The sequence below is a fragment of the Silurus aristotelis genome (assembly GCF_946808225.1).
Source record: "Silurus aristotelis genome assembly, chromosome: 6".
In the NCBI taxonomy this organism is placed as follows: domain Eukaryota; kingdom Metazoa; phylum Chordata; class Actinopteri; order Siluriformes; family Siluridae; genus Silurus; species Silurus aristotelis.
The window spans coordinates 5,834,854-5,859,167 of NC_139579.1; the positions used below are offsets into that span (position 1 = coordinate 5,834,854).

Here is a 24,314-nt window from a genome sequence, read left to right on the forward strand (position 1 = left end):
TTGCGCTGACACGTGTTGCCAGGTTTCCGCAAACTTTCCTGCCCAAGTACATCTTTAAAAAAAAAAAAAAAAAAAAAAAATTCACAAAAGACCTGAAACTTGCCCAGTAAATTCAAACATTGAAAAAGAAGGATTCTCTTTTTTTTTGTTTCATTTTGTTTGTTTTTATAACAAAATAATATAAATATAACACAAGAACTGCTCAGCCACTGAGATATTTTAACTAGCCCAGTCTGGCAACTTTGTCATTGATTGCATTGGGGCAGCATGATTCCTACCCCAATCGACTTTTATAGCACTTTGTTGCAGTTCCAATTATTTGACCACTTGATCTGATGTATGGCAGACATCAGAGAATTTAATTTGTTTAATTAAAAAAAATCTAAGAAAACTTTACAATGTCAATGTGGACTTGAAATGTCACACATTGTATGTTATATTTTTTTTAGATATTATTGTCTGCAAATTTTTGTAAAAGGTGCCAATAGTTTTAGAGGGTCCTGTATCTTTTTGGCATCTGTCCCAAAAAAAACTTTCTCTGATTATCATCCCGTCAAGTTAGTTTGCTAATCGATTTCGATTGTGGTTTTCTGAGTGTAGGTTACTTTTGGTGAAGCAATAAGTTTCTGTATATACTACATTTATGCAAATTACCTCTACAATCACATATTCACATATATTGATATCGATATTTACAGACATACCTAGTGATAGAATACTTTAATCTCATATAGGTCATTATAACTTTTATATAATAGTATATTTCTTTACAGTAGTATCAGGGTGCATTCATTTTGTTAGAATATAGTTTGGGACTTCACATAACACTTCTAATAGATTAAGATTTCTCTTACAATTTCAACAGAGACAGTTAGTGCAAAGAATCTGTACCAAAAGGAACAACATGTGGGTATTTTGTTTGTCCGTGCTGATCATACAGTATACAAAAAAAGAAAAAAGAAAATATGAGCTACCATGCAATCCACTCACTGCCAAATCAATTTGGACAAAAATGAAAAGAAAAAAAAACAACACTGTTTTAGAAAAATCTGAAAATCAGGGATTGCGAGAAAGGGATTGTGTGAAATACCACTGAGCTGAAAGACCTTTGATTATGTGTCTTGACTAAAAAGACATCTGGTTTGCGCACATGCAATTAAAGGTCCAGTTTGTGTATAAGTATGTGTGTTGTATGTGGAATACAATAGGATTAAATATATACATGGAAAATTGTTTGTACATCCATTCCTCTAATGTAGTGACAGGGTGTAATGTCCAGACCTCCTGCTGTTTGCTTTCAAACTCCAAAAACAACAAAAAATCCGGAAAAAAAAAAATCCGACATAAAAAACAAGGTACTGTAATAAAATCTATAATAGAATTTTAAAAACACTTATTTTTGTCGTTTACTTTTGTGCAGGCTGTTCATGGCAGTACAGCCAGCCATCATTGCTATGATTGTTCTCTGTCCATTCTTGAACCATCTCATTCTTTCATTTGGGTTTCTCGGATCAGCCAACGCTAAGCGACCTGATTTCAAAAAAAGCATCTTCATATAGACCTCTTTCTTCACAAATTCCCCGACCCACCCCCATATATATAAAATATAGAGGTAAAAATTGAATTCCAAAATCTTTTTGCCTGTCTGCACCTGTAAGTATAAAAATATACAATTTTCCTTCCTGAAACTTTTTGTGCTGATCTTCTGCTCCGCTTCTATTCCTCTATTCGCTGATTTTGTCTGTAGCCGTGTCAAAAATATACAAGGTCTATTTTTTTGTCATACAAAATATTACCAGTGTCATCTGCATAATCTTTTTTTAAGAAAAATAACAAGAATTAAGAAACGCTCATAAAGTCGGAGCAACACCGAATACTGAGTCGACGACCGACCCTTAAAAATCTACACAAGCATGAAAATGGCAAAAAAAGAGTGTAGGGTTTAGTGTTACAACCAAAAGAAACATATGAAAGTGTTTCTTATAGACTTTGTGAGCATTCCCTTTGACTTGGATTACTGAGCATTGCTGCAGTCATGCACAATGCCATGTTGCAGGAAACGAGTGTTGTAGTGCTTAGAAATGTTTAGAAAAAGAAATCTGCTGAATTTCTGAGTGTGGTTTGACAGCCCTGCCTTCAAACTGCTTTTTCCAAGAAAACCAAACTTCTTCTTTGTTCAAGACGAAAAAAAAAAAAAAAAAAACCCACGTTTCTTCTCTTCATAAGTCTCCATGGCGATTCTCGTATTTGTTGATGATGTTGCGACAGCGGCCGAGCTCTTTGCGCATATCAGCCACTTCCTGTCGGAGCGCTGCATTCTCTCGCTCGAGGAAAGCGGCGCGGACGGATATCTGGTTCTCCTTAAGGCGCCGTGCATCACGTGAGCGCTTCGCCGCCTCGTTGTTCTTTACACGCCGACTCCAGTACTTGTCATCCTGGGAAAGGGTGCAGAATCGGGAACAGGGGGGAAAAAGGAAAAGAAGGGTGGATGATGGGGAGAGAGAGAATAGTAGTCAGGTCCTGGTTATGTTTCACGACATTAATCAAGTAAACAAATAAAATTGGATCTACTTTAATCACATTTTTCAATTTGATCTTCCTTTAATTGTTCTTCTTCATCGTTATTACACTACATGGACAGTATTGGGACATCAGACTTTTCCAGCCGTGCGATTCTTCCCTGAACTCTTGGAAGAATCACACATGCACAGGATGTTATAGCATTCAGTTTCCTTCACCAAACCTGTTCTAGCATGACAGTGTCCTTCAGCCAAAGCCGGCTCCATGAATATATGTTTAACAAAGGTTTAGGCTTCAGTGGCCTACAATAGAGCTCTGACCTCAACCTCAATTCTGACTTCACCCCAGGCATCTGCACCATCTATCAGTTCACTATTGTGGCTGAATCTCACTCACTGGGGCACGAATCTCCCCAAGCACACTTGTGGAACATCTCCCCAGAAGAGTGGAGATTATTATAACAGCAAATGGGAACTAAATGTGGAATGTGATGTTCAAAAATATAAAAATAGAATATATATTATCATGTTGTATGGTAGCTCATTATCTTGACTTAACGAATTTGCTGAGATGGCAAATTTAATTCTGTAATCAAATCTGGCACTATTTATAACAAGTAGACTGAATATTGTTTACTTCTCATAACTAATGTAAAATGAGTGTTTTTTTTTGTTTTTAATGTCACTCGTGTTTTGTTTTTTTGCTGACATGATACAGTAGTTTCTCTGCATTGTACAAAGAGGGCGACATGATCGCTATCACACTTTTGCTTCTATTTAAATATGGACCCTGAAATAGTGTCGAATTAACCAATATTGTACAGTTAAAGCAGAAATTTGGTTCTAAAAAAATTCAATCTAGATTTTCCGAATTTTTATCATATAAATGTATAAATGGGAGCTCAGTGGTTCAAGCTCTGGGTTACTGATTAGAAGGTTGGGGGTTCAAGCCCTGGTATCATCAAGCTGCCACTTTTGGGGCCCTTGAGCAAGGTCCTTAACCTTCTGTCCTCCAGGGGCGCTATATCATGACTGACCTGTGCTCTGACTCCAGCTTCCTAACATGACTGGGAAAGAATTTCACTGTGCTGTAAAGTATGTGACAAGTATAAAGCTTCCTATTCTTCTTTCTTATATATACACAGGAAGTCCACACATACTACCTTCTGCTCGTCAGGCACCAACATTTTGCGAGCCTTCTTGATCATAGGCTGAGGCTTGAGTTCCTCCTCAGAAAATCGATGTCGCCGTGGGTCGAACGCTTCCTGCCCCGGGACACTGGACAAGGCCAGATCAGCGGGATCGGGGTCAAAGTTGACGATGACATCAGCCGCAGGGGCACCCGTGCTGGGAACTGGTGGAGGTGCACAGGACGAGCTGGGAGATGGGTCCTGCTGCACAACCTGTCCACCTGAGCGAGACACAAAAATCATTGAGGAGATAGAGTTCAATCATCGGGTGAAATATTCATGACAATTTGATTGGGAAGATAACAGTCATCTGTCTCCCCAACTTAAACCTGGAACACATATAAATATAAATATAATAATAATTTTAATAAATATTGAAAGACTTGTGATGGAAGAGATTTGATGAAAAGGATGATACCGTTAGTGCTAGTGTGGCTAGTATTAGCATGAATGCTAAAACTTTGGATCCTGATTGGATTGAGATATACAGAGTGTATAAAGAAGAGGTGTGGAGCTGATCAGACTACATGCCCAATGAGCTACGAAGGCGCTTACGAAGCCCACAAGCTGATAAAAGTACGACCGTGACTGACTAGATGCTGTGTTGAACCTCTAGCAGTGTCTTTTTCTTAAGTATTCAAGATGATTCACATTTGACTGAATTTTTATAAACATCTGTATTTTAAAATTTGTAGATTTTTACAGTGAAGTGTGTATATATATATATATATATATATAGTAACGCAGTAAATAAATCTTAGATAACATGAGAGAACCGTTAAGTTATGAAAGGACAATTATTCCTCTTGGATTGTTTTCAGCCACACTCATACATTCTCTGCTTTATGGAAATGCTCTACACTGTAAATGAACAAGGAGTGTGTGTACATGATTACGTTCATGTTCAGTCTGATTGCAGTTGCACAAGGCAGCCACCAGGGGTCAGTCATTATCCAAGCTCCTACCTTAGCACGTTTGGGAGTTCCTGTCAAAGCCAAACCTTTCCCCCCTTTAATGTTACTCATTCAGTCCTATTTCCATTTTAAAAATCTTAATAATACTTTTTAGCATGATGGCAGACGCTTCATCTATTACATAATCAATTCAGAAGTCGCATGTATTATTATATCATCTATACCCGTGTTACTCATTTCAGATGGTGCAGTGTTTGTGTGCATTGCTCGCAGAGTCAGTATTAAATTTTCATGTTAAACTGTTGTGTTTTGCCACCTCACAGCTGCAGGGTTTGATTCTAGGCTTTCTTCTGGGCTCTCTGGTTTCCTTCCACTGACCAAAAGCATGCTGCAGGTGGATTAGCTGGTCTAAATTGACCCTAGTTGTGAATGATTGTGTAAATGTGTGTGTGCGTGTGTGTGTGTGTAAGTGCGTTTGTGTCCTGAAATGAACTGCCGTCCCATCCAGGGTGTATTCCTACATCACGCCCAGCGTTTCCAGGAGCCCAAGCAACCTTGACCAGGATAAAGCACTTACTGATAATTGCCTCAACACCCTGCCGAAAAATCCAGCTTAGTCTGGTGACTAACACATGCCAAACTGGTCAAGCTGGTACACCATCTTTACCAGATAAATAGAAATGAAAGTGCTGCTAACTAGAAACACGTTCTGAATTGCTGCTACATGTACATGCAAAATCATGCAGCGATTACAAAGCTTTCAATGTTCTTTTTTTTTTTTTTTTGGTAACACGACAATAAACGAAAAGTTCATTCATTTGCTCGGTTTTGGTAAATAATAACACGAAAAATCTATTACCAGCTACCAAAGTTTACATTCTGGCAGCTGGTAGCTCAGGAATTGGCACAATTCTTTTTGTCAGAATGGACATTATGACGTTTCTGCGACCCCCAAGCCTTGACCACCACCAAATTTTTGGACAATTTAGATCTAAAACCGAGGACTATTGCAACATTCGGACACTTCCTTCAATCAGTAACATACGTATGTGTAATGGTAGTGCCTGAAACCCAAAAGAATATTCCTTGCACAGACAACGCGACACTAGTAGGAAGTGTTGTGCGTGTTATAAGAAAATCCACGCCGGGGTGGTGTGATGCAGCCAGACCTGAAGCAGAGAAGTCTGGTTTACACTTGGTGCGTTATTTTGTATGTTGCACGCAGAGGAAATGGTCGCACAAGCACCACTGTTTGTACGCTCACTACTATGTAAACTGTATGGACAAAACATTCGTATGTGCTTTTTGATCGTCTAATTCCACATCAAGTCCACGTTTGCTGTTATAATAATAAACCCCCACTCTTGTGGAAAGATTTTATAGTTAGCTGTGTAGATTTGTGTTTGGGTCTGGGGGTTCAGTCAGCGTTCACATTCATCCCAAAGGTGTTCAATAGTGTTGAGGACAGAGCTACTATATCATGCTGATATGAGTTTGGGTCTTCTAGTTCAAAGGAAAATTTACAGCATCCAGTTGTGTGTCTTTTGCTGTGTGGAAATGGTACGTGGGAAAAACAGATATGGCTGGAAAAGTCCAATGTCCTAAAACCCATGTCCATATATTGTATAACCAAACGATATCGGAACACATCGGAACTACGGTCAGATGGCTTACTGATTTGGACCGTAAAATCTTTCACGAATTCATTCGCATCTATTTTACACACGATGATTAGCGATGTCTCTCGTCAAACTTCTCCGTCATGTTTGTCATTATTGCCAGTGTTTCAAATTTATAACTCTGCAATCATGATTATGTACTAAAACCAGAAGATCCAGAAAACTGGTACGCAAAACAGACCTGTGGGCAGGTTTATTTAAACACTAACTACAATGGGAAACTGGTGACTTTAGTACTCAGTGAAGGTTTGTGCGAGTGGTAGGTCGTGGTTAAGGCATTGGATCAGAAGGTCATGAGTACAAATCCCATCCTCATCAAGACTCAAGTCTTGGGCCTCTGATCAAATTCCTTACCCATTATTTTGCTCAGGTGTATGTAAGTTGCTCTTAATAAGGGCGTCTGCCAAATACCACAAATGTTTCCAATAGTATGTGAGTGTGTGATTGAAGACACAATGCTGGTTTGTAGGTAGATGGACAGTTGCTGGACGAGATTGCAGTTCAAGTGTCTTTGAAAGTTATGATATCAATTCTTACAGCGGGGGGATATAACCGAGTGTGAATACACGATGGCTACATATTTTTAGATAAACGTAGTCATAGTCAAGCTGAAACTTTGTATAATAGTTGTTTTTTTACAATAAATAAAATGTATTATTATGAACCCGCACCACGGTTTTGTACAAACATCTAGCTTTGTAGAGCTCCTGTATTACATGTAATAACTAACAATATTATTTTACTTTTTCCATCGTTGTCCAATACCTTGTAACTACACTGTCTCAAGCAACATGTTCCTACTTTTACACCAGCTCCCATTTCTTCTCAAAGAGGAAGAGCAAAATCAAAGGTGTTAAACATGCCTTAGACATGCGATACACCCACGTGCTAGAAAAACACACTAACAACAATGTGAGCAACCCCTTTGCAGCGTTGCCTTATAAATATTCATGAAGCTCTAATACTCAGGTTCCCTGCCCTTCTCCTGGAGTATCTCCTTTCCTGAACATTTTAGTGTTTTTCCTGCTTCCAGCACATACACATGGTTCAACTAATTAACAAGCCTGGGTTGAAGAGGGGGTGTGCTGGAGCAGGGGAAATAGAAAAATGTGCATGGCAGGGGTTTAATCCAGGACCAGGTCTGGAAATCTCTGATCTCGTGCATACAAATGCACAATTCACGGTGCGTCTTGTATTTTCCATAGTGGTTTTTATATTGGTCTGTATCTTATACTGGTGTGCTTCTGGTTTTGGTGTCTATAGTGAATCACGTGTCTGGCGGTGTCATCACACCGAAATGACAAAGATATCTCTCAAAGTCACAGCTACAGGGGATTTGCTTGCTCCCAAACTGTCTCTCTGGTTCACACACACACACACACACACACACACAGACTTTTAGGCCCTCCCACTGTTCCTGTGCCCCTCCCTCCCCCTTGCTCTCTCCACTTATTGCTCTCTGCATCGGCACGTGACGAGTCGCCTGCACATGGCCTCAACGTGTGAGACACAGAGTAAGAGGGAGGACGAGGGAACAAGCTTCAAAAACACGCAAAGAAAACACACGCCGCTAGTGTCCACCCCTCCCTTTCCCATTTCGCTCCCTCTTTCCCTTTCTGTTTCAATGCTTATTTTCCCTCAGCTGTTTTTTCTTCTTCTTCTTCTTCTTCTTCTTCTTCTTTCTCTATGACCTCTTCTATAATAGATCCTCTATTCGAGATTAAATCGAATCAGACGGAAAACACTGGAATTCAACAATGTTTCTGCCACAACCACTACCATCCTTTTAACTAATCCTGAGCTGCACATACAGCGATACTGCGATTTTGTACATCGGATTCAACACATAGACTCTGCCAGCATACAGTTGATATAACAGCTCATTCACCATTATTAATTATACGGTCTGATAGCAAACCCTTCGCGTTGAAGCTCTTTCTAACCCCAAGGGTAAATCCAACTGTAACATTGCATCTATTGATAACGTTAGATTGTTGTGTGTTAAAGGTTAAATGCCTACCTTTTGTTCGGGTTTGATTATAGAAAAAGGAAATTGCGTAGTGTACATGTTGCTCTATATAATGACTCTACCTCCTGTATGTTAGTAAACTCAGGCTGTGAATAATGATTGATGGCAAGATCTCACTTCTCTTATTCATTTTTTAAAGCTTTATATCTAAAATACAAAAAAATAGCCAGATTACTCCACCTGACTATCAATTTTTTTTTACAATTAAACACAAATATAGAGACCTGTTCTGAGAACTGACATCTGTAGGAGAGTGATTTTACGTAGGCATAAATTGGTTTAATTTAGCGGACAAAATTTGTAACATAACAACAACCTTTAGTTTTAAATTGTATTATAATGAACATGAGAATCCAAGTGCCTCAGGGAAGCTAGTTTATGCCTCACTGCAACATTAACCAGTGAGCCTGTGCAGCTCATATTCACAACAGTGCACATCCTCTGTGGTCAGACATCAACATAAATAGGGCACAGCATACACCCTTTTCTCATTTTTTATGCAAATACCTTATATGACCGAAATTTGCATCTGTTCTTTATGCGATTGTGTTATGTTTTTTTGTATAATGTAGCATTACAATTTCCCTTCAGTCAAAAAGCCTACAATCAGTTCTCACTTCGACAGTCCTCTTTTGCACGAAGCCTGCTTGAAGCCCAAACCTCAACCCCACTGAACATCAACTGCACCTCAGACCTGCTCATACAACTAATGATCTGGCACATGATTACAAAACGATCCGCCACTTTTTAAAATCTAAAAGAAAGTCTTGCTAAAAGAGGGTAAATAAATCTGAAATGAGATAGAAGCACATAATGGGTGCGGTGATCAGGTGTCCACCAAATTTTTGCCCATAAAATGTATTTCCAGTATTTTATATGTAAACCCTTTTTCTCCCTGCCATAAAAGAAAAACACCCACAAAGAGACATACACAGTCCTTTTAAGTATCTGTCAAAAAAAACAAAAAACACTTCATTTAAAAGAAAACGAGGAATTCATGGGCAGCTCACATCAGTGTTTGCCGGTGTATAAAAAAGACACTTCGTCAATACTTGAAGCGACTCTGACAATCTAGAGAAAGTGCAGAACTTCAATTCCACACACCGCCACCAGCGATGCGTTTAAATTTGCTCCTGACACACTCTATATACACTATTCCAACGTTCGCCAATGCTTACCGTGCAGACACTCTGGACTTCCCATCATTCCTGGGGTAGGGACCTGTGGCACGTCTAGTCCCAGAATGGAGGACGAGGACAATGAAGATGAGAGGGAAGAGATGGACGAGGCTGAGGAGGAGCCGGGAGACGGCGAGGAGCTCTGGCTTGGAATGGCTGATTGCATACTCTGCGAGGGGATGAGGGCCTGACTGCCAGAGGTGTTGCCCAGTGGCATGCACCCCATCCCGTTCTCCGTCAGGAACTCCTCCAAGTCCATGAACTGCCGCTGGAACAAGCCTCCGTCGCACGGCAGAGTGCGTTCCCACAGCAATGGCCCCAGGAAAGCTGTCTGTGATGAGCTACGCATGGTGCCATTGGCGCCAGTGCCGATTCCTCCCAGCGAATCCTCGTCAGAGTCCAGCGATTTGTCTTGATCTATAACAAAAAGATATATCTAGGTAGTTATAGAAGTATGTCTTCCTGGATAGGTTCATTGTAATAACGCTTATAAAGCCTTCGAAACGTCATGCTACTCGCACAGTATTCCTTAATATGCTATTAGAATGCTTCAACCTCATTCAGAACGCTTGTTATAGATGCTAGCTGTCACGAAAACCACACAACCTGTAAGATCGGACTCCAGAAGAGCTACGACAGGAGGTAGAACCGTGGAATCCAGGCTCAGGAGGATGGGGGTTACGTGTGGAAAAAAGAGCAACGACAGGAATAGCACATTAGCAACACTACCAAAATAGTGCCAATCAATGGGTGAAGCGTTAAGGTGAGTTGGTCAGAGATTAAAAAAAAAACAGAGCTGCAGTTATTGGAGGAGGGGGGGACTGGAAGGAGTAGGACGAAAAGTGAGAAAAGGAGCTTGCGTGGGTGTATTCGAGGGCGTTGAATAAAGGCTTGAAGAGAAGAAGCTCTGCAACCAGAGCCAATATTACAAATCTTCCTGTGAAAATTTCTGCTCATCGAGAGTCTCTTTATATAACTTCCGGATGCACGTAAAATCCGAGAAAGCACTGACTTGTTCAGACCGTCTTTTTTTTTCAATTCAGTTCATCATCCTACACATCATCCTACATTACTGACATCTTGACCACCACAGTGAGGGGATGTACAAGATTTTTATATGGCATGGAGATTTGTTTTGCACATTGGGGGACTAGGAAAATGCAGAAACGAAAATAAAATGACATTTTTGTATCGGAGAATACACACCACGTTTAGAAAAATTATGTCTGGTGGAATTAAAGTATAAGTAGATACGCTGTACACCAATTATACTGTCAGTAGCTTTTTCTCCATCACTGAGATCGAAGGCCTTCAACACACAGCAAAGAAAGAAAGAGAGACTCACCAATCATCTCACAGCAGTCTTTTCCTCTACTGTCTCCTTTAATAGGAAGCTGGAGAAGAGACTTCAGGCTTGCCACTGAGCCCAGGTGCCCATTGGGTGCTGAAGGAGCAGGGCCAAACTGTGCACTACCTCCAGAGGGAAGATCTGGAGGAGGTAAAAGCTGTGAAAGAGGCCTGGACATAGCCTGAGTAGACTTGGGATCACTTTCAGAATCACAAATTTGAAAATAATAATAATAATAATAATAATAATAATAATAATAATAATAAGATATAATGAGTGACAGATAGGAAGGATGAGGATCACATCAGCTGACCATTTATAAGAGGATAGGAGAGGGTTTACACCTCAAACCGCATCCAGAATGCTTTAGACTCCATCCATTATTATTATTATGATTATTATGGTTGATCCTGGGCATGCAATGGGGGATCTCTCTATTCAGATGCGCTGTGATCCATCTTCTGATCGCGTCTCACGTTTAAACCTGGCGCTCAGGACGCTTCTCGGTTTCTGATCTCAGCAAAAGTTGGAGGCACCGGATTGAAGCTTCCACTCCGGACTCAGCTCAGTCCGCGGATTCGCTGGCATTTGGCACCAATCTGAGCTGGGGCTCCTGCGGGCCCGGATGAAAATATTCCCCGGAAAAAAGCGGATGAGCCGCAAACGACAGGCGTCCATTAGAGCCGGCGGTGCGACGGGGTTTTAAAACGCGTCAAATCGTTTCAGCTCCATTAAGTCGGATTGTCATTTCACACACTCAGTTGCAAGAACGATCTGCTGCACCGTTTTCTTTTTTTTTTTTTTTATCACGCTCTCTTCCCTCTTATCGTTATTTATTTGCAACCATCGCCCGCTCCGACGCAGTAAGACGAGCGCTCGGGATCGCGGCTACGGTCAGCTGGAACGAACACGGGCGAGCTCGCGTGACGTCACCTCTCACGGGGACGAAGGGGATGCGCTGAGGGGCGGGGCTCATGAATAAATTGCAGGCGTGTGGGCGGGGCTCATTAATATTAATACCGTCGACTTTTATTATTAAAGACTCTTATGAGACCGGGGCTGGACTTTATACTGACGGACATGTTTCTGTTTTATTTTTTTTTCCTTGTTCAAATGTGCATTTTCAAAGCCTAACACGTCATGGAAGCGTAGTACATTTAATGCCTTCATGAACATTTTGTATATAGCAGTATCAGGGGGAAAACATTAAGTTTTTAATATTATACACCAAAAACACTATTATTATTATTATTATTATTATTATTATCATCATCAGGTTTACAAACTCGTGGCCCAGCTCAAGCACATGGCCCGTGCACGCGCCGTTACTACCTTACCGGCAGCCTTCCTGGCATGCGATTGGTCGAAAGTAGGTCACTGTCGGCCTTTGGCTGCATCCCATTGGTTCGATTGAAGACGCTTGCTCCGCCCCCTTGTGCTCCCTCTATCGCTAGGGCCGCGTGAGATTCCAGTGAAACACCACAGCTTTAGGTGAAAGCCAGAAGATTAGCGCGCACAGATCCTACAAAGCTCTGCAGAAGTCTCCAAAGTTCTCCGTTTGGTGGTATACTTCCATTACAACACCTCTTATGAAAAAGCCATGTTGCTGTATTTTGTTTTACATTTTTCTTCCTAAACAGAAAGGAAGAAATGATATCTACGTGCCTATAAGTCCTGCGAAAATGTTGTACAATGCATCAGGTTGTCCTCTAAATAAATCCCCAAACCTGCACAATTTGAAATGAAATATTGCCCTCGATCAAGGAAGGCGCCATGAAGTCTTTACGAGGCTTTTACCACCACCTAGTGGTCTTTTTGTGTACTACATCTTAAGTGAAGTGTAAATAAAAAAAAATCATTGAGCAACCCTTGTAATGTTCTGATCTTTGAAATAAGTTTAGATTGATTTTCATTAGTAACATCTTTTGGAGGGAAAAAAATAAATAAAAGCAACGGCATTGAACTCGTTCCACTTTTGCTAGGCTGCAGCACCTCGAAGAACAGACGGCTGTGTGCCTCTGCTACGGCAACCCTGCAGGCATTCTCCTCCCCGCCTCTAATGGCGTATGGCACTGCAAAGGGCATGTGCCAGAACATGTGAGTGGGGAAAAACAGTTCCAGAAAGACAAGGCAGCAGCACTGCAAGTGCCAGGTGCATGCCACCTGGTCCATCTTGTATATATTCTAAACTTGATATACGCCCGCTTTTGCCAGGACTTTCTTCGTCATAAGGCAGAGCATAAACGGGGCGAAGTTCTGTACTTCAAAAATAATATTAAAAATTGTCTTTGGTGACTTTCAGAGTTTAGTTGTTTTTTGTTTTTTTTTATTGGTTTTTGGTGCGATTTGCTAATTTTTGCTGTTGCAGAAAACAAAAACAAAAAAATAAAATAACGATAGTTTAGTATTTATATGCCATATTTTAGTTTACTGAGATTACACTGGGACAGAGGAGCTAAGCAAAGAATTTGAAATGTATACAATAGTGTTGGGGTCCTGTGCTATACTTGTTTAGATTAGACAAAAGGGGGGAGGGGGTTTAAAAAAGGGAACAAAACCAAAACAAAAACAAATAAAAATCACATTGATACATATATTCCCCTCATCTTAAAACGTACACACACGCCCAACCACAAATAGTACAAATGATTAAAAAACTTGCACTCTGAAGAATAAAAAAAAAAAAAAAAAAAAAAAGCAATGAAAACAATTGATACATAAAATATAATACGCATTTTACAGTATGGACTGGTTTCTCTGCTCTTACTCGTGCCAATCCATCACAACCGAAGATATAACACTTGTCATAGAAATACCTACAAAATTACATATTTCTTAAAAAACAGGTGACATTAAACTCATGGAACATGGCATCTATTGAGCTTCTATGGTGCCCCCACCCCATCAGTTACGCAAGAAATTTTCACATGATTTGAAAAGGATTGAGGCAAGAATGAGTATTAGTTTTCAATGTTAAGGTTTGAAAACCTAAGTGTCTTAGTATATCTGTCCTTAGAGAATTAACAATTATGTTCAACAGCTTCCCAACCAGCAACATTAGTCCCAGGACAAGCATTTCTATAAAACACGAGACTACTGGGGGGGGGGGGGGGGGGGGGGGGGTAGGGCACAGGCCACAAAAACAAAGTTACATATATTTAAAAATAAAAGACTATACTGTCACAAATCTTAAGTAATAAGGGGGGGGAAATGTTACCATTCAGATTAGTTTAACTCTTACTGGTTTGCATTCATTATCGCAGCACGAAAAAAGTTATGAAAATACGTAATGAATGTTTTTTTTTTTTTTTTGTGTGTTTTTTTTTTGAGGATAGAGATGCTACTATAACAACAAAAGGTGCTACCAAATAGTTCCATAATCTAAAATTTTCTTCCCCTTTGGAGAAACCATGTTTCAGATCCATGTCCTTAATGGATGTGTTTTGTCTTTTCTTGTTTCGATGCAGGCTTAATGTTCATGTTTGTTGTAAGAGGCACTCCCTTCGGCTGGAACCGCAGACCATCTATATAATGAGTGTGTTTGTGTGTGACTGTAAATATGTAGTGGATTCAAAGCAGAACTTCCACTGTGCATTAGGGGTCTCTAGGTTTTGTTTTTCAAACCTCATCAGTTTTGACGGTCATAATCTTCTTAGAAAATACTTTAGTGCCTGTAATCTACACCTGATCTTTCCATATAATACTCTCCTTTCTGAGAATAAGTCCCCTTTGGTGTTCTTCGTCCTCCACCCACTCGTTTACAGGCGAATTTGTGTCGCTGTAGCAAGGTGGCGTTCCAGAACCGCGAGGGGCACTGGTGGCAAGAGAAAGATCCTTGGGAAAGGTGCCGAGCACGATGGCGAAGAGCTGAGAGGAGCCTTCGAGAACGTTTACCACAGACGATACACCGCAGGCGAGCCCGACAGCCATGTTTCCTCGGGGGGTGCCTGATCACACGGTGAACTGCATGGGTTATCCTTCGTGTAAAAGTGGTGGAAGGACACATAGGGCATGTAAAGAACCTAAAGGGAACCATCAAAGACCTTAAACCTCTGAACTTCAGCCCACCCGCACGCCATGTACCGACTCCTAAATGAAGCCCAAGTCCTCCGGTATACTTGGCCCAATTCAACTGGGCTATCCACCTTTTTCGTTTAAGTTGCTGCTGAAGCCGGGTTTTTTTTCTCTGCAAAAACTGATGCCATCTCGCATTCTCGAATTCACTGAACCCGCCAATCAGCTGCCCCCCACCGAAGAATCTATTTTTTTTCTTTTTTTTTTTTTTTTTTTTCTGGCCGGCATCGCCATGCACCTGTACAAGCTGATGCTGTAGATGCTGGGGCTGCATTTGGAAAGAGTGCTGCTGGTGGTGGTACTGAGAAATGTGGAGCGGAGAGGATGAAATGTGGATATGAGGGGGAACTGAATGAATGGGGTTTCCTGTAATCCCTTGATAAATCTGTTGTCCCTTCCCGCTTATTGGCTGCTGATGCGAAAGGGGCCCTAGAGTGGAGTGCGAGTAGTGAGGGTGTTGAGGGTGTGAAGGGGCATTGGTATTCGAACTATGTGGACCTGACTCTGGTGTGTAGAAGAGTGGGGAATAGCCAGCAGGTTGAGAGTGAAGATGTGTATGAGCAATGGTTGAATGGGTTTGCTGGACACCATGGCTCCCATTATCTGGAGCCAGACTAAGGAGGACGTTAGTGGCAGCCTCGCTTTCTGTTAAGGATGTTGCATTTCCACCAGATCCACTTCCTGTTGGCTGAGGGGTTGGTCCAGCTCGTGATAAACCGTGCTGAGACAGGCGATGTCTCGTCAGACTGTTGGAGTAGGCAAAGGCTTTTCCACACACCTCGCACGAGAACAGTTTCTCTCCACCATGTTCATGAATGGCTTGGTGGTGAGCGGTCAAATGGAAGTGATGGCGAAACGACTTCCAGCAAATATCGCACGTGTAAAGCTTCGGAGGGGGCTGGTTTGATGTGCTACTAGTGGATCCTGGAGCTTTATTTTGAGAAAAAGAGTAATATGAGCCAGGGGCGGTTTGACTGCCATCTTGATGAACTGCCGCTGCTTGGTTTGCCGAAGACTTGGTTTTACTCCGCCTTGGCTTGAAATCTCCCCTGAGGTGTAGCTTTTCGTGTCTTTTCAGACTTTGCGCATAACCGAAATCTTTTCCACAAAGTGAGCATTTGAAGTTCTTCTCCCCTGAATGAACAGTCTGATGTTTAGTAAGATGGAAAGGCTCTCGAAAATCTTTGCCGCAGACATCGCAATGGAATGGCTTTTCTCCTGTATGAACACGCTCGTGGCGGCGGAGAGTCTCGCGCCTGCCAAAGCCACGCCCACAAACAGTGCATAAATAAGGCCTTTCTGCTCCATCACCACGAGCCCCGTTCTGGTTATTCCGCCGACGCTTTATACCCTCTCCAGCAATACCACCAGGCCTGGGTTCCCTCTTTTGTCTGGGTTTCCTTGGCCGCTTCGGTTTGGCATTCGATGTGGCATTTTGGGTATTAGGCTGCTGCTGTTGCTGAGCAGGATGAGACAAAGGCATCATGGATCCATTCACACACTCATCATTTCCTCCATTTGCTGCAGACGTAGAAGATGGGCCACCTAGAGTCCCAAAACCAAGACCCCCTAACAGACCTCCGATTATATCTCTTCGTTCCTCTCTTCCCCCGTTGCTGTTTATTTCGGGCAAAACCGAGGCAGCAGCAGCTGCAGCTATAGCAGACATGGCACTGCTAGTAACTTCATCATCGGAATCATCTAGAAGAGAAGAAAGAGGAAGATGTGGCTGCTGTTGGTGGTGATGGTGTTGTTGCTGCTGCTGCTGCTGCTGCTGATTTGAAGGGTGTGGATGAAGTGTTGGCGCTAGGGGGGCTTTTCTGAGGGCAGGGCCCGACATGCTGTTAGTACATGAGCCATCTCCAGAGTACGAGGTCAGAGTACTCTGTGGTCGACGATAATCATCAACTCTATAGGACGTCTGATAGGGATCTCTTGAATATGCTGAATTGTATTTGCTTTCTGGTTTATCGACAGTATTTGGATTGCCTCCTCTGCTCTGTGAATACATGCCCGCACAAGACATTTCTGTTGCTCCTCCCTCGGTTTTCGGATAGCCCAATCCTTTTTCGTTTAACTGTCCACCTTGGTATTCACTTCCTTCCACTTTGTCATCGGAACTCGCTGAACTGCCATCGCTGCTTCTTGAACTAGAGCCCCTTCCTGGTTTGCCGCACGAGCCAGAGGCAGCATGGTTGAGCAAAGAGGTACTCTCTCTAAAGCAACGATCACAAGCTGGACAGCGGTAAGGTTTATCCTCGTGGATTTTCTCGTGTCGAGTCAAAGATTCGCGGCGGTTAAAAGACCTTTCGCAGGTGGAACAAGCATAAGGCCTTGCACCTGAATGTATAACACCATGCTGAAGGAGGTGTCCTCTTTTCTTAAAACCTTTCCCACATTCAGTGCAACAATACGTCTTATCTGGACTTGGACATGAAGAAGTGGGGTCTGGATTGGACTGATTCGGTTCGTGTTGGTGGGCGTTTTGCTGAGATAAGCCATCTTGTGTTGAGTGAGGGAGACTAGTGTCTGACTGATGTTGATGGACAGTATTCGGAGTTGTGTTAACGCTGCTATTGGGGCCGTTACGCCCCTCTTCATGGCTACGTATATGTCTACGGAGACTAGGAAGTTCTGTGAATGATTTGCCACATTCTCCACAGTGATAAGGCTCGGGCTGAGTAACAGTGGGCGTCAGTGCGGATTGATTATCGGATTTGGGGATCTGTGAAACATTTGTTACCAACACAGAGGCAGAATTCGAGGAGGGCGCAGAGGAAGAGACAGTTGAAGAAGAGGAGGAGGACGGTGTTGAAGAAGAGAGAATCGAGGAGGGGTCACTACCAAGACCTCTCATGCCAACCCCGGCACCTCCTCCCACAAGGCCAGAAGACCCATCATGGCCATGTGCCCCAGAGCTGCTATGGCAGTTAGTACTGCTACTACTACCACCACTACTGCCATCAGATTTCCTCTGGGGCAGGTATCCGGCCATTGCTTTCTTTCTCCTGCTGCCACTACCTCCACTACCGCTGCCACTATCCCCTTTCCCATCATCCTTTGGGGCAGAGAGATGAAGTGGAAGAGGGAGAGGAAGACCTGCTTCCTGTTGCATAAGGGAAGCTAGTTGATTAGAGGAAAGTACAGGGATGCCTTGAAAATCAAATCCACTAAGTGGTGATGGTTGAGGGGCAGGATGAAGAGGGTGATGCGGATGGGCATGGGTATGAGGGTGAGACAATGCATGGGGTGGTAGCTGCTGCTGTTGCTGCTGAGGCTGGGGGGTGGGGTGGGCATGTGTGTGAGAGGGGTGAAGTGCTGGGGGAGGAGCTAGACCTGTGTTTGAGTCTGTAAGGCCAAGATGATTATGGGGACCCTGCTGAACTAGAAACTGCTCAAGGCTAGCATTGGTAGGCATTCCAGAAAGGAAGTATTGGTTGGCTGCAAGCATGCAACTAAATTGCTGGTGTAAACTACGCGCCTCAGACTGAGCCCCAACCAGTCCAGCTACCGTACTGCTGCTGGTAGCAGGGTTATTAGAGGTGGTGGTCGAACTGGAAGGGGAAGGTGATGATGAAGATGGTCCAGGTGATGGCTGAGGCACAGAAAGGCCAGGGTGCAGGGGTGGTGGCGGTGGGGGAGCGGATGTCACGACTCCGCCAATCACTCCGGACCCACTACTACTACTGCCTCCTGCAAAATCAAACCGTCCCATCCCTGAGTGAAGTTGCTCCTGTGCTAGAGCAGCCTCTGCAGGGTGAAAAGGACGCAAAAATTGCGGGTACCCAGAAGCCGAACTGCCAGAGCTGCTCATCTTGCTAGATTTGCGGGAGCTTTGTGAGGAAGAAGACTGCGTTTGCTGAGGGATGGGTGGAGGCGGTGCGCTCATTTTGGCAAAAATCGACGAGGAATCAGAAAACGCATTGCTTCTAGATCCTTGAAGGGAACTCAGGCCAAGGCCAGAGAGCAGAGCTCCGGAAGCCTCGCCCTGCTGTTGCTGCTGCTGAAGCTGTTGCTGGTGTTGAAGTTGCTGTTGGTGCTGCAGCTGTCGTTCAAACCCAAGTCCTTTGAACTGATGAGCCTGGTGCCCACTAAGCATTTCTAAAATGTCCATAGGGTACTTTCCAAACTGGAACATTTCCCTCACTGTTGAGGGACACTCCTCTGGTTCCTTCTCGTTCGCTGGGTGCTGCAGTAAAAAGAACAAAACTACTTAATTAAAATTACATGCGAATATCGATGGCGCCATTTAGTGCCACTGATGTGCACCACAAATTCACAAAAACTATGGTGCAACAAAATTACTCAACATGTCTACTTTCAATTCCGAATGAAAAAAAAAGATAAATACTCTGATGTAATACAAAATACAGATCTATATACATGCAATATAAATACAAGTTATATAAAGCTTAATTTGAATAAACGTTCCTAGAGTAATGTAAAATCTTACCCGCGAGGGAATGTTCTCTTACTTATTTATCTCACAGGCATTTAAAGAAATGGTCCCCATTTGCGTGTTCCGTATTAAATGTTGTCTTTGCAGTTCGGTTCAAATCACAGTGAAAAGGCATAAGAAGCAATGCCAGAATGTCCACTGAACAGGATGAAGTCCCAAGTTGGAAGACCAAGAAAACAGCAGCGATATGATCCAGTAGTCTGCAGTCAGCAACCTCATTCTAATGGGGGAAAAAAAAAAAATATTATGCAAAACAAGGCAGATTAGTTTAGAATTCTGATGACATATAATATACAAATGTATTTATTATTCAAGTGGATACAGCTTCATGAATGCTCAGGCTTTGAAAAAGACAGACAGACATAATGCATACATGTAATTATATATGAGCATCGACTATGCGCACTTCAGTCACAGACTAATAAAATGTTTGGCCCATGCGCTCACGGACATTATATGGCTTTTATATAAGCTTATGTACACTTTACCACCGATTGATATATGCTTGTTGAGCATCAAATTCTAGATTTTTTTTCAGTAACTGCTGTTATAAGCAGCTCAATTATTCTGGAAGAAAAATGCATTCAGATAGATTTTGGGGCACGGCTTAAGGAATTGGTAATCATTCAGCTACATCAGTGTGTTAATGAGATGTTCAGTTAAGAAGCATGTGGTGCATCAAGGTCACTCCAGTTGTTCATGCTAATACGTTTAGTTGAGAAGAAAACTACTAAATTGTAATTACATTAAATTATAATGCTACAAAGTTGAAAAACTTTTTATACAAGCGTGTGCTTCAAATTGCGTGACAACGGTTCGGGGAAAGCATCAGATACGGGTGTGGCCGCCGGGTGTCCACATACTTTTGGCCCCATTGTGTGTAATGCAAAAAAAAAAAAAAACTACTTTTTTTTGCAAACCTCTGTACGTCCACCCGTGATTTGTCAGTAAATAAAAGTTGACAAGACTTTGACACGTTTGACAGTTGTCATTTTAGTACATATTCATAACAGCGAACGATGCCACACGATGACCCTCTAGAAGTGGCACAGAAACCCATGCTTTATCTGTACCCACGGGGCCCGAGCCACAGCAAATTTAATCCTTTTAATCTGTCCAGCTTTTTCACCTCCTCATCTGATCACTCTGAATACAGACAGAGGGATCCAAAGCTTCACTGTTCATGCTAAAACCGTGTTTGATCGAAGCCCCCGTGCTGGTTATGGATTAGATTGTAAACTAGCCTAGCAGAGTTGGCTGTCAGACGTCCACCTCAATGCACCTGCAGTATACACTGTGTTTCAACCAGTATAGTGAATTTCTTTAACTGTAAAAAGTGAACTAAATAAAAATTTCTAGGGCGACTTTCAAATTTAGGACACACTAAAACAAAAACAAAAAAACACAAAAGTGAACCAAACAAACATTGTGTATTTTTGACCGAGATTATCCAAATAGACAGACAGATTGATGGATGGATAGATGGGGTGTTATATGTGTCTCAGCCAAATTTCCAGTGCAATCCTACATTTATCGTTAATATTATATTAGTCAATAGTTGCATGAACCGTTTCTACTTGATCACTACATTTCTTTTGTTTTATGCCAAAATAAAGGCCAAAAACTGAAAGTGACCAAAATAAAAGTCAACTAAAAACAGCATCAATTTGTTTTAAAACCATCCACATATAGAAATCGATTTTAGTACATTTCCAGTAAATTATTGAGAAACGACACTTAAAATAATGAAGAACAATGTTTTGGTTTTTTTTGATCATCCAAATTCTTACTGAAATAACAAAAAAAATCCAAGATAAACAAAATAATATATATTAGTGCCAGAATCACTATTACACCAATATAACCACATTCAATGATCTGGATTGTACCTTTCATTCACAATTGAGGATTAAAAAGCAAAAATCAAAAGCAATATCAATATCAATATCAAATCAATTAATATTAGAATAAATACACAATAGTAGTTGGAAATCATATTGGGTGTGAAATGCATGTTGTCAAAAAAAGGAGTAATATTAGTCTGGGTGTATTTTCCCAAAAGTGAAACAAAACTTCAATAACTCAGTTTTTTTAAATAATTAAAAAAAAAATCAAAAGAGAGATAAAAATAAATGCAGTTGTATGAGTTCCTATTATAGACGTCACACTTCGCGCTCACGTATAGTGACGTATATGGCAAAAAAAAAAATGCACGTTGAAACAACAAGTAAACTTCTTTGGTTCCGGATTGAACGCGTCGGTGTGGTATATTTTTAAATAAACAAATAAATACCTATTTTAATAATATTGATATTTGGTGAATAACTATGAGAAACTCACCACACTCGGGTACTTGCTGAAGTATCGGTGCTCTTACTCCGGTTACTCAGAGTTTTGTAAGCTCGGTAGAAAATATGAGACTGAAGAGAACGAAGGCTTATTTTTTATATATGTATAAAAACAATATGCAAAATCCTAAATCATTGAACTATAAATCTAAATGCATATATAATAAAACATTTTTGGAGTGTAAAATGATACGAACCGTGTGTTGGAAAACATTTTCAGGGTTTCAGAATTTTTTTTTTTTTTTGAGTATTATATATATTTGCTTTGGCAACGCAATAATTAAAAATGAAAATGAGTGCTATATATCTTTATATATCTTTCTATAATGCGGTCGCTTGCTAGCCAGCCTGCTATCTGTTCAGTTCTCCAGCTAGCTACTGTTAGCTAAATAAACACGGTCTTCTGTTCCTGCGCTCATCGTTGCACCATTAAAAAAAACCCGCTCGACTCGGTACAAATATGTGCAAAGTTCCCGAAAGTACAACATGAAATGAGTTTGATGCATGAAAAAAGTGAAGAGGGGGATAAAAAAAAAAAAGGGCGCCGAAACGTACATGTACACAAAGGCGGTTTCCGATTTCAGGTTAGCGGGTCATTTTTCCTCATCCTCCCGTCGAAAACAGTTTCAAAGGCCTCTCCATTGGCCCAAGAGCTCCGCTGTCGCCCCGTTAACCAACCCCGATTTCCGCTCGGTTAACTGGCTAATGCACACACTTTTGATCGCGTTAGCCGGCGTCCTATTTTCTTCCTTTTCGCGTAACCGTGTACTAACCGAATCCGGTCCTTTTCCCAGAGATTCTCCTTCGCTTCGATCGGGATTATTAACCAAATATTTCCCCCCACTGTGTCATTTTTTTTTTTAATGTCCCCGTCTTCCTGTAGGCGCTTATGTTCGTTTCACAGTGGTCGTTTCCGGCCAGTGATACACTTCCGGCTAGTGTCGCACGAAAAAGCGTCCGGCTGCGTATTTTTTTATTTATTTTTATTTTTTTATTTCCATTCACAAAATGTAGTTACTCTACATGAAAATAAAAGTTGCTCACAATAATAACTTTCCTTGCATAATTCAATTAATACGTAAAAAACTGAAATTAGATAGTATTACACGCAGAAGTTGTATAATCAATGGTTCCAGGGGTATATATATATATAAATATATATATATATTTAAAAACGAAACAAAAATGCGCGTAAATAAAGAAATAATATCAAAAGGACGTGATGTGTGGCGTTTATGAAACTATTTAACTAGGAATTATATATCTATGTTTGTGTATATATATTTATACACGTTCAAATGCAGACCGACGTTCAAAGTATACAAGTGTGAACGTGTACACGTGCTTGCATTGTGAGGGTAAAAAAAAAAAATAATGATAAAAAAACGTTTATTAGGAAGGAACGACGTGAAAGTTAACTTGTTTAAGCACGTTTTGAGGTTGTAATATTACACCCAATGTCACCGCTCCGAAGCCATTTTGCCCACAAGCTGCTGCTGCTGCTGTTCCCCCTGTCTGAAGGAATCGCCTGACCCTGCCCCTCAAAATGGCGTATGCCACTGATGCATCACTTTTGCTTCCTTGTGCTCTGCACACACGCGACCCACGTTTCAGAAAACTCACAATCATCGTCCTGTTGCATGCAATAATCAAAAGAACATATTGTAAATATGTACAAAATCAGTTTTTCTTCAAAGTAGGACGATGCATAAACATCTCAGCAGACACTTATTATATTGGGAAGTAAAACTTTAAGGGTGGATCCTGACCATGTACAAGAGCAACCTGTTTATCAGGCTTCATATGATATTCATAAAAAAATTTAGTTATAGTATTAGATTTGTTTTAAAAATCTGCATATTATGCTATCTCATTTCCAAGGATTTTGGTGGCAAATTCGCAATAATACATTTTGCAGCACTGTAATACTACAGCTTTTTATTATTTAATTTTTTATTATTTCTTGCATTTTTTCTTCTTTTCTTTTTTTATTACTATTGCATCATGTGTATTACTCCTTGCAGTTGTTCAATACATTAGGTTTTTTTTTCTTTATTTTATTTTATATGCATATTTATTTATAAAAAGATTTATCAGTATTATTTTTATCATTTTATTTCTTTTTTTATTTTTTTTTTTGGCCATGATATATTATGCAGGATTTTGTATGGTTTCTGTTGGAAAGGATTTTGGTGGCAAATTCGCAATAATACATTTTGCAGCGCTGTAATACTACAGCTTTTTATTATTATATTTTTTATTATTTTTTATTTTCTTGCATTGTTTCTTCTTTTCTTTTTTTTTATTACTATTGCATCATGTGTATTACTCCTTGCAGTTGTTCAATACATTAGTATTATTTTTTTCTTTATTTTATATGCATATTTATTTATAGTTTTTTTTATCAGTATTATTTTTATTTTTATTAATTTATTTATTTTTGGCCATGTTACATTATGTAGGATTTTATATGATTTTTGTTGGAAAGGATTTTGGTGCCCAATTTGCAATAATACATTTTGCAGCAGTGTAATACAGGACTATAGATAAAGACTACAGCTCTTTATTATTTTTTT

General features: G+C 40.9%; 2 protein-coding genes across 10 annotated transcripts; both read right to left on the minus strand.

Annotated features, from left to right (window-relative positions):
* Positions 1 to 701: 701 nt before the first annotated feature.
* On the minus strand, positions 702 to 14,325 carry dbpa (D site albumin promoter binding protein a). Its single transcript, XM_083544395.1, has 4 exons — positions 10,855 to 14,325; positions 9,510 to 9,926; positions 3,683 to 3,930; positions 702 to 2,435 (listed from the first exon to the last, which is right to left on the minus strand). Exons 1-4 carry the CDS (start codon positions 11,033 to 11,035, stop codon positions 2,220 to 2,222), a joined length of 1,062 nt encoding a protein of 353 aa, XP_083400521.1. The 5' UTR covers positions 11,036 to 14,325; the 3' UTR covers positions 702 to 2,219.
* A 141-nt stretch (positions 14,326 to 14,466) lies between these two features.
* On the minus strand, positions 14,467 to 22,673 carry znf865 (zinc finger protein 865). 9 transcript variants are annotated; one of them, XM_083544245.1, is made up of 4 exons: positions 22,294 to 22,672; positions 21,731 to 21,810; positions 19,407 to 19,610; positions 14,467 to 19,120 (listed from the first exon to the last, which is right to left on the minus strand). In XM_083544245.1, exon 4 carries the CDS (start codon positions 19,067 to 19,069, stop codon positions 14,522 to 14,524), a length of 4,548 nt encoding a protein of 1,515 aa, XP_083400371.1. In that variant the 5' UTR covers positions 19,070 to 19,120; positions 19,407 to 19,610; positions 21,731 to 21,810; positions 22,294 to 22,672; the 3' UTR covers positions 14,467 to 14,521. The 9 variants fall into 9 exon arrangements, with proteins under 9 accessions (XP_083400371.1, XP_083400367.1, XP_083400373.1 ...); XM_083544241.1 differs by having other exon boundaries at positions 19,385 to 19,610; XM_083544247.1 differs by having other exon boundaries at positions 21,936 to 22,672.
* Between the last annotated feature and the right edge of the window lie 1,641 nt (positions 22,674 to 24,314).

What these genes read in the sequence shown, in the direction of transcription:
- dbpa (XM_083544395.1), bottom strand. Translation starts at nt 11,035, where the DNA reads ATGTCCAGGCCTCTTTCACAGCTTTTACCTCCTCCAGATCTTCCCTCT. An exon ending in AGACTGCTGTGAGATGATTG is followed by an intron (nt 9,927 to 10,854) that starts GTGAGTCTCTCT and finishes TTTTTGTTATAG; the next exon opens with ATCAAGACAAATCGCTGGAC. An exon ending in AAGTCCAGAGTGTCTGCACG is followed by an intron (nt 3,931 to 9,509) that starts GTAAGCATTGGC and finishes TGTCTCGCTCAG; the next exon opens with GTGGACAGGTTGTGCAGCAG.
- znf865 (XM_083544243.1), bottom strand. Translation starts at nt 19,069, where the DNA reads ATGTTCCAGTTTGGAAAGTACCCTATGGACATTTTAGAAATGCTTAGT.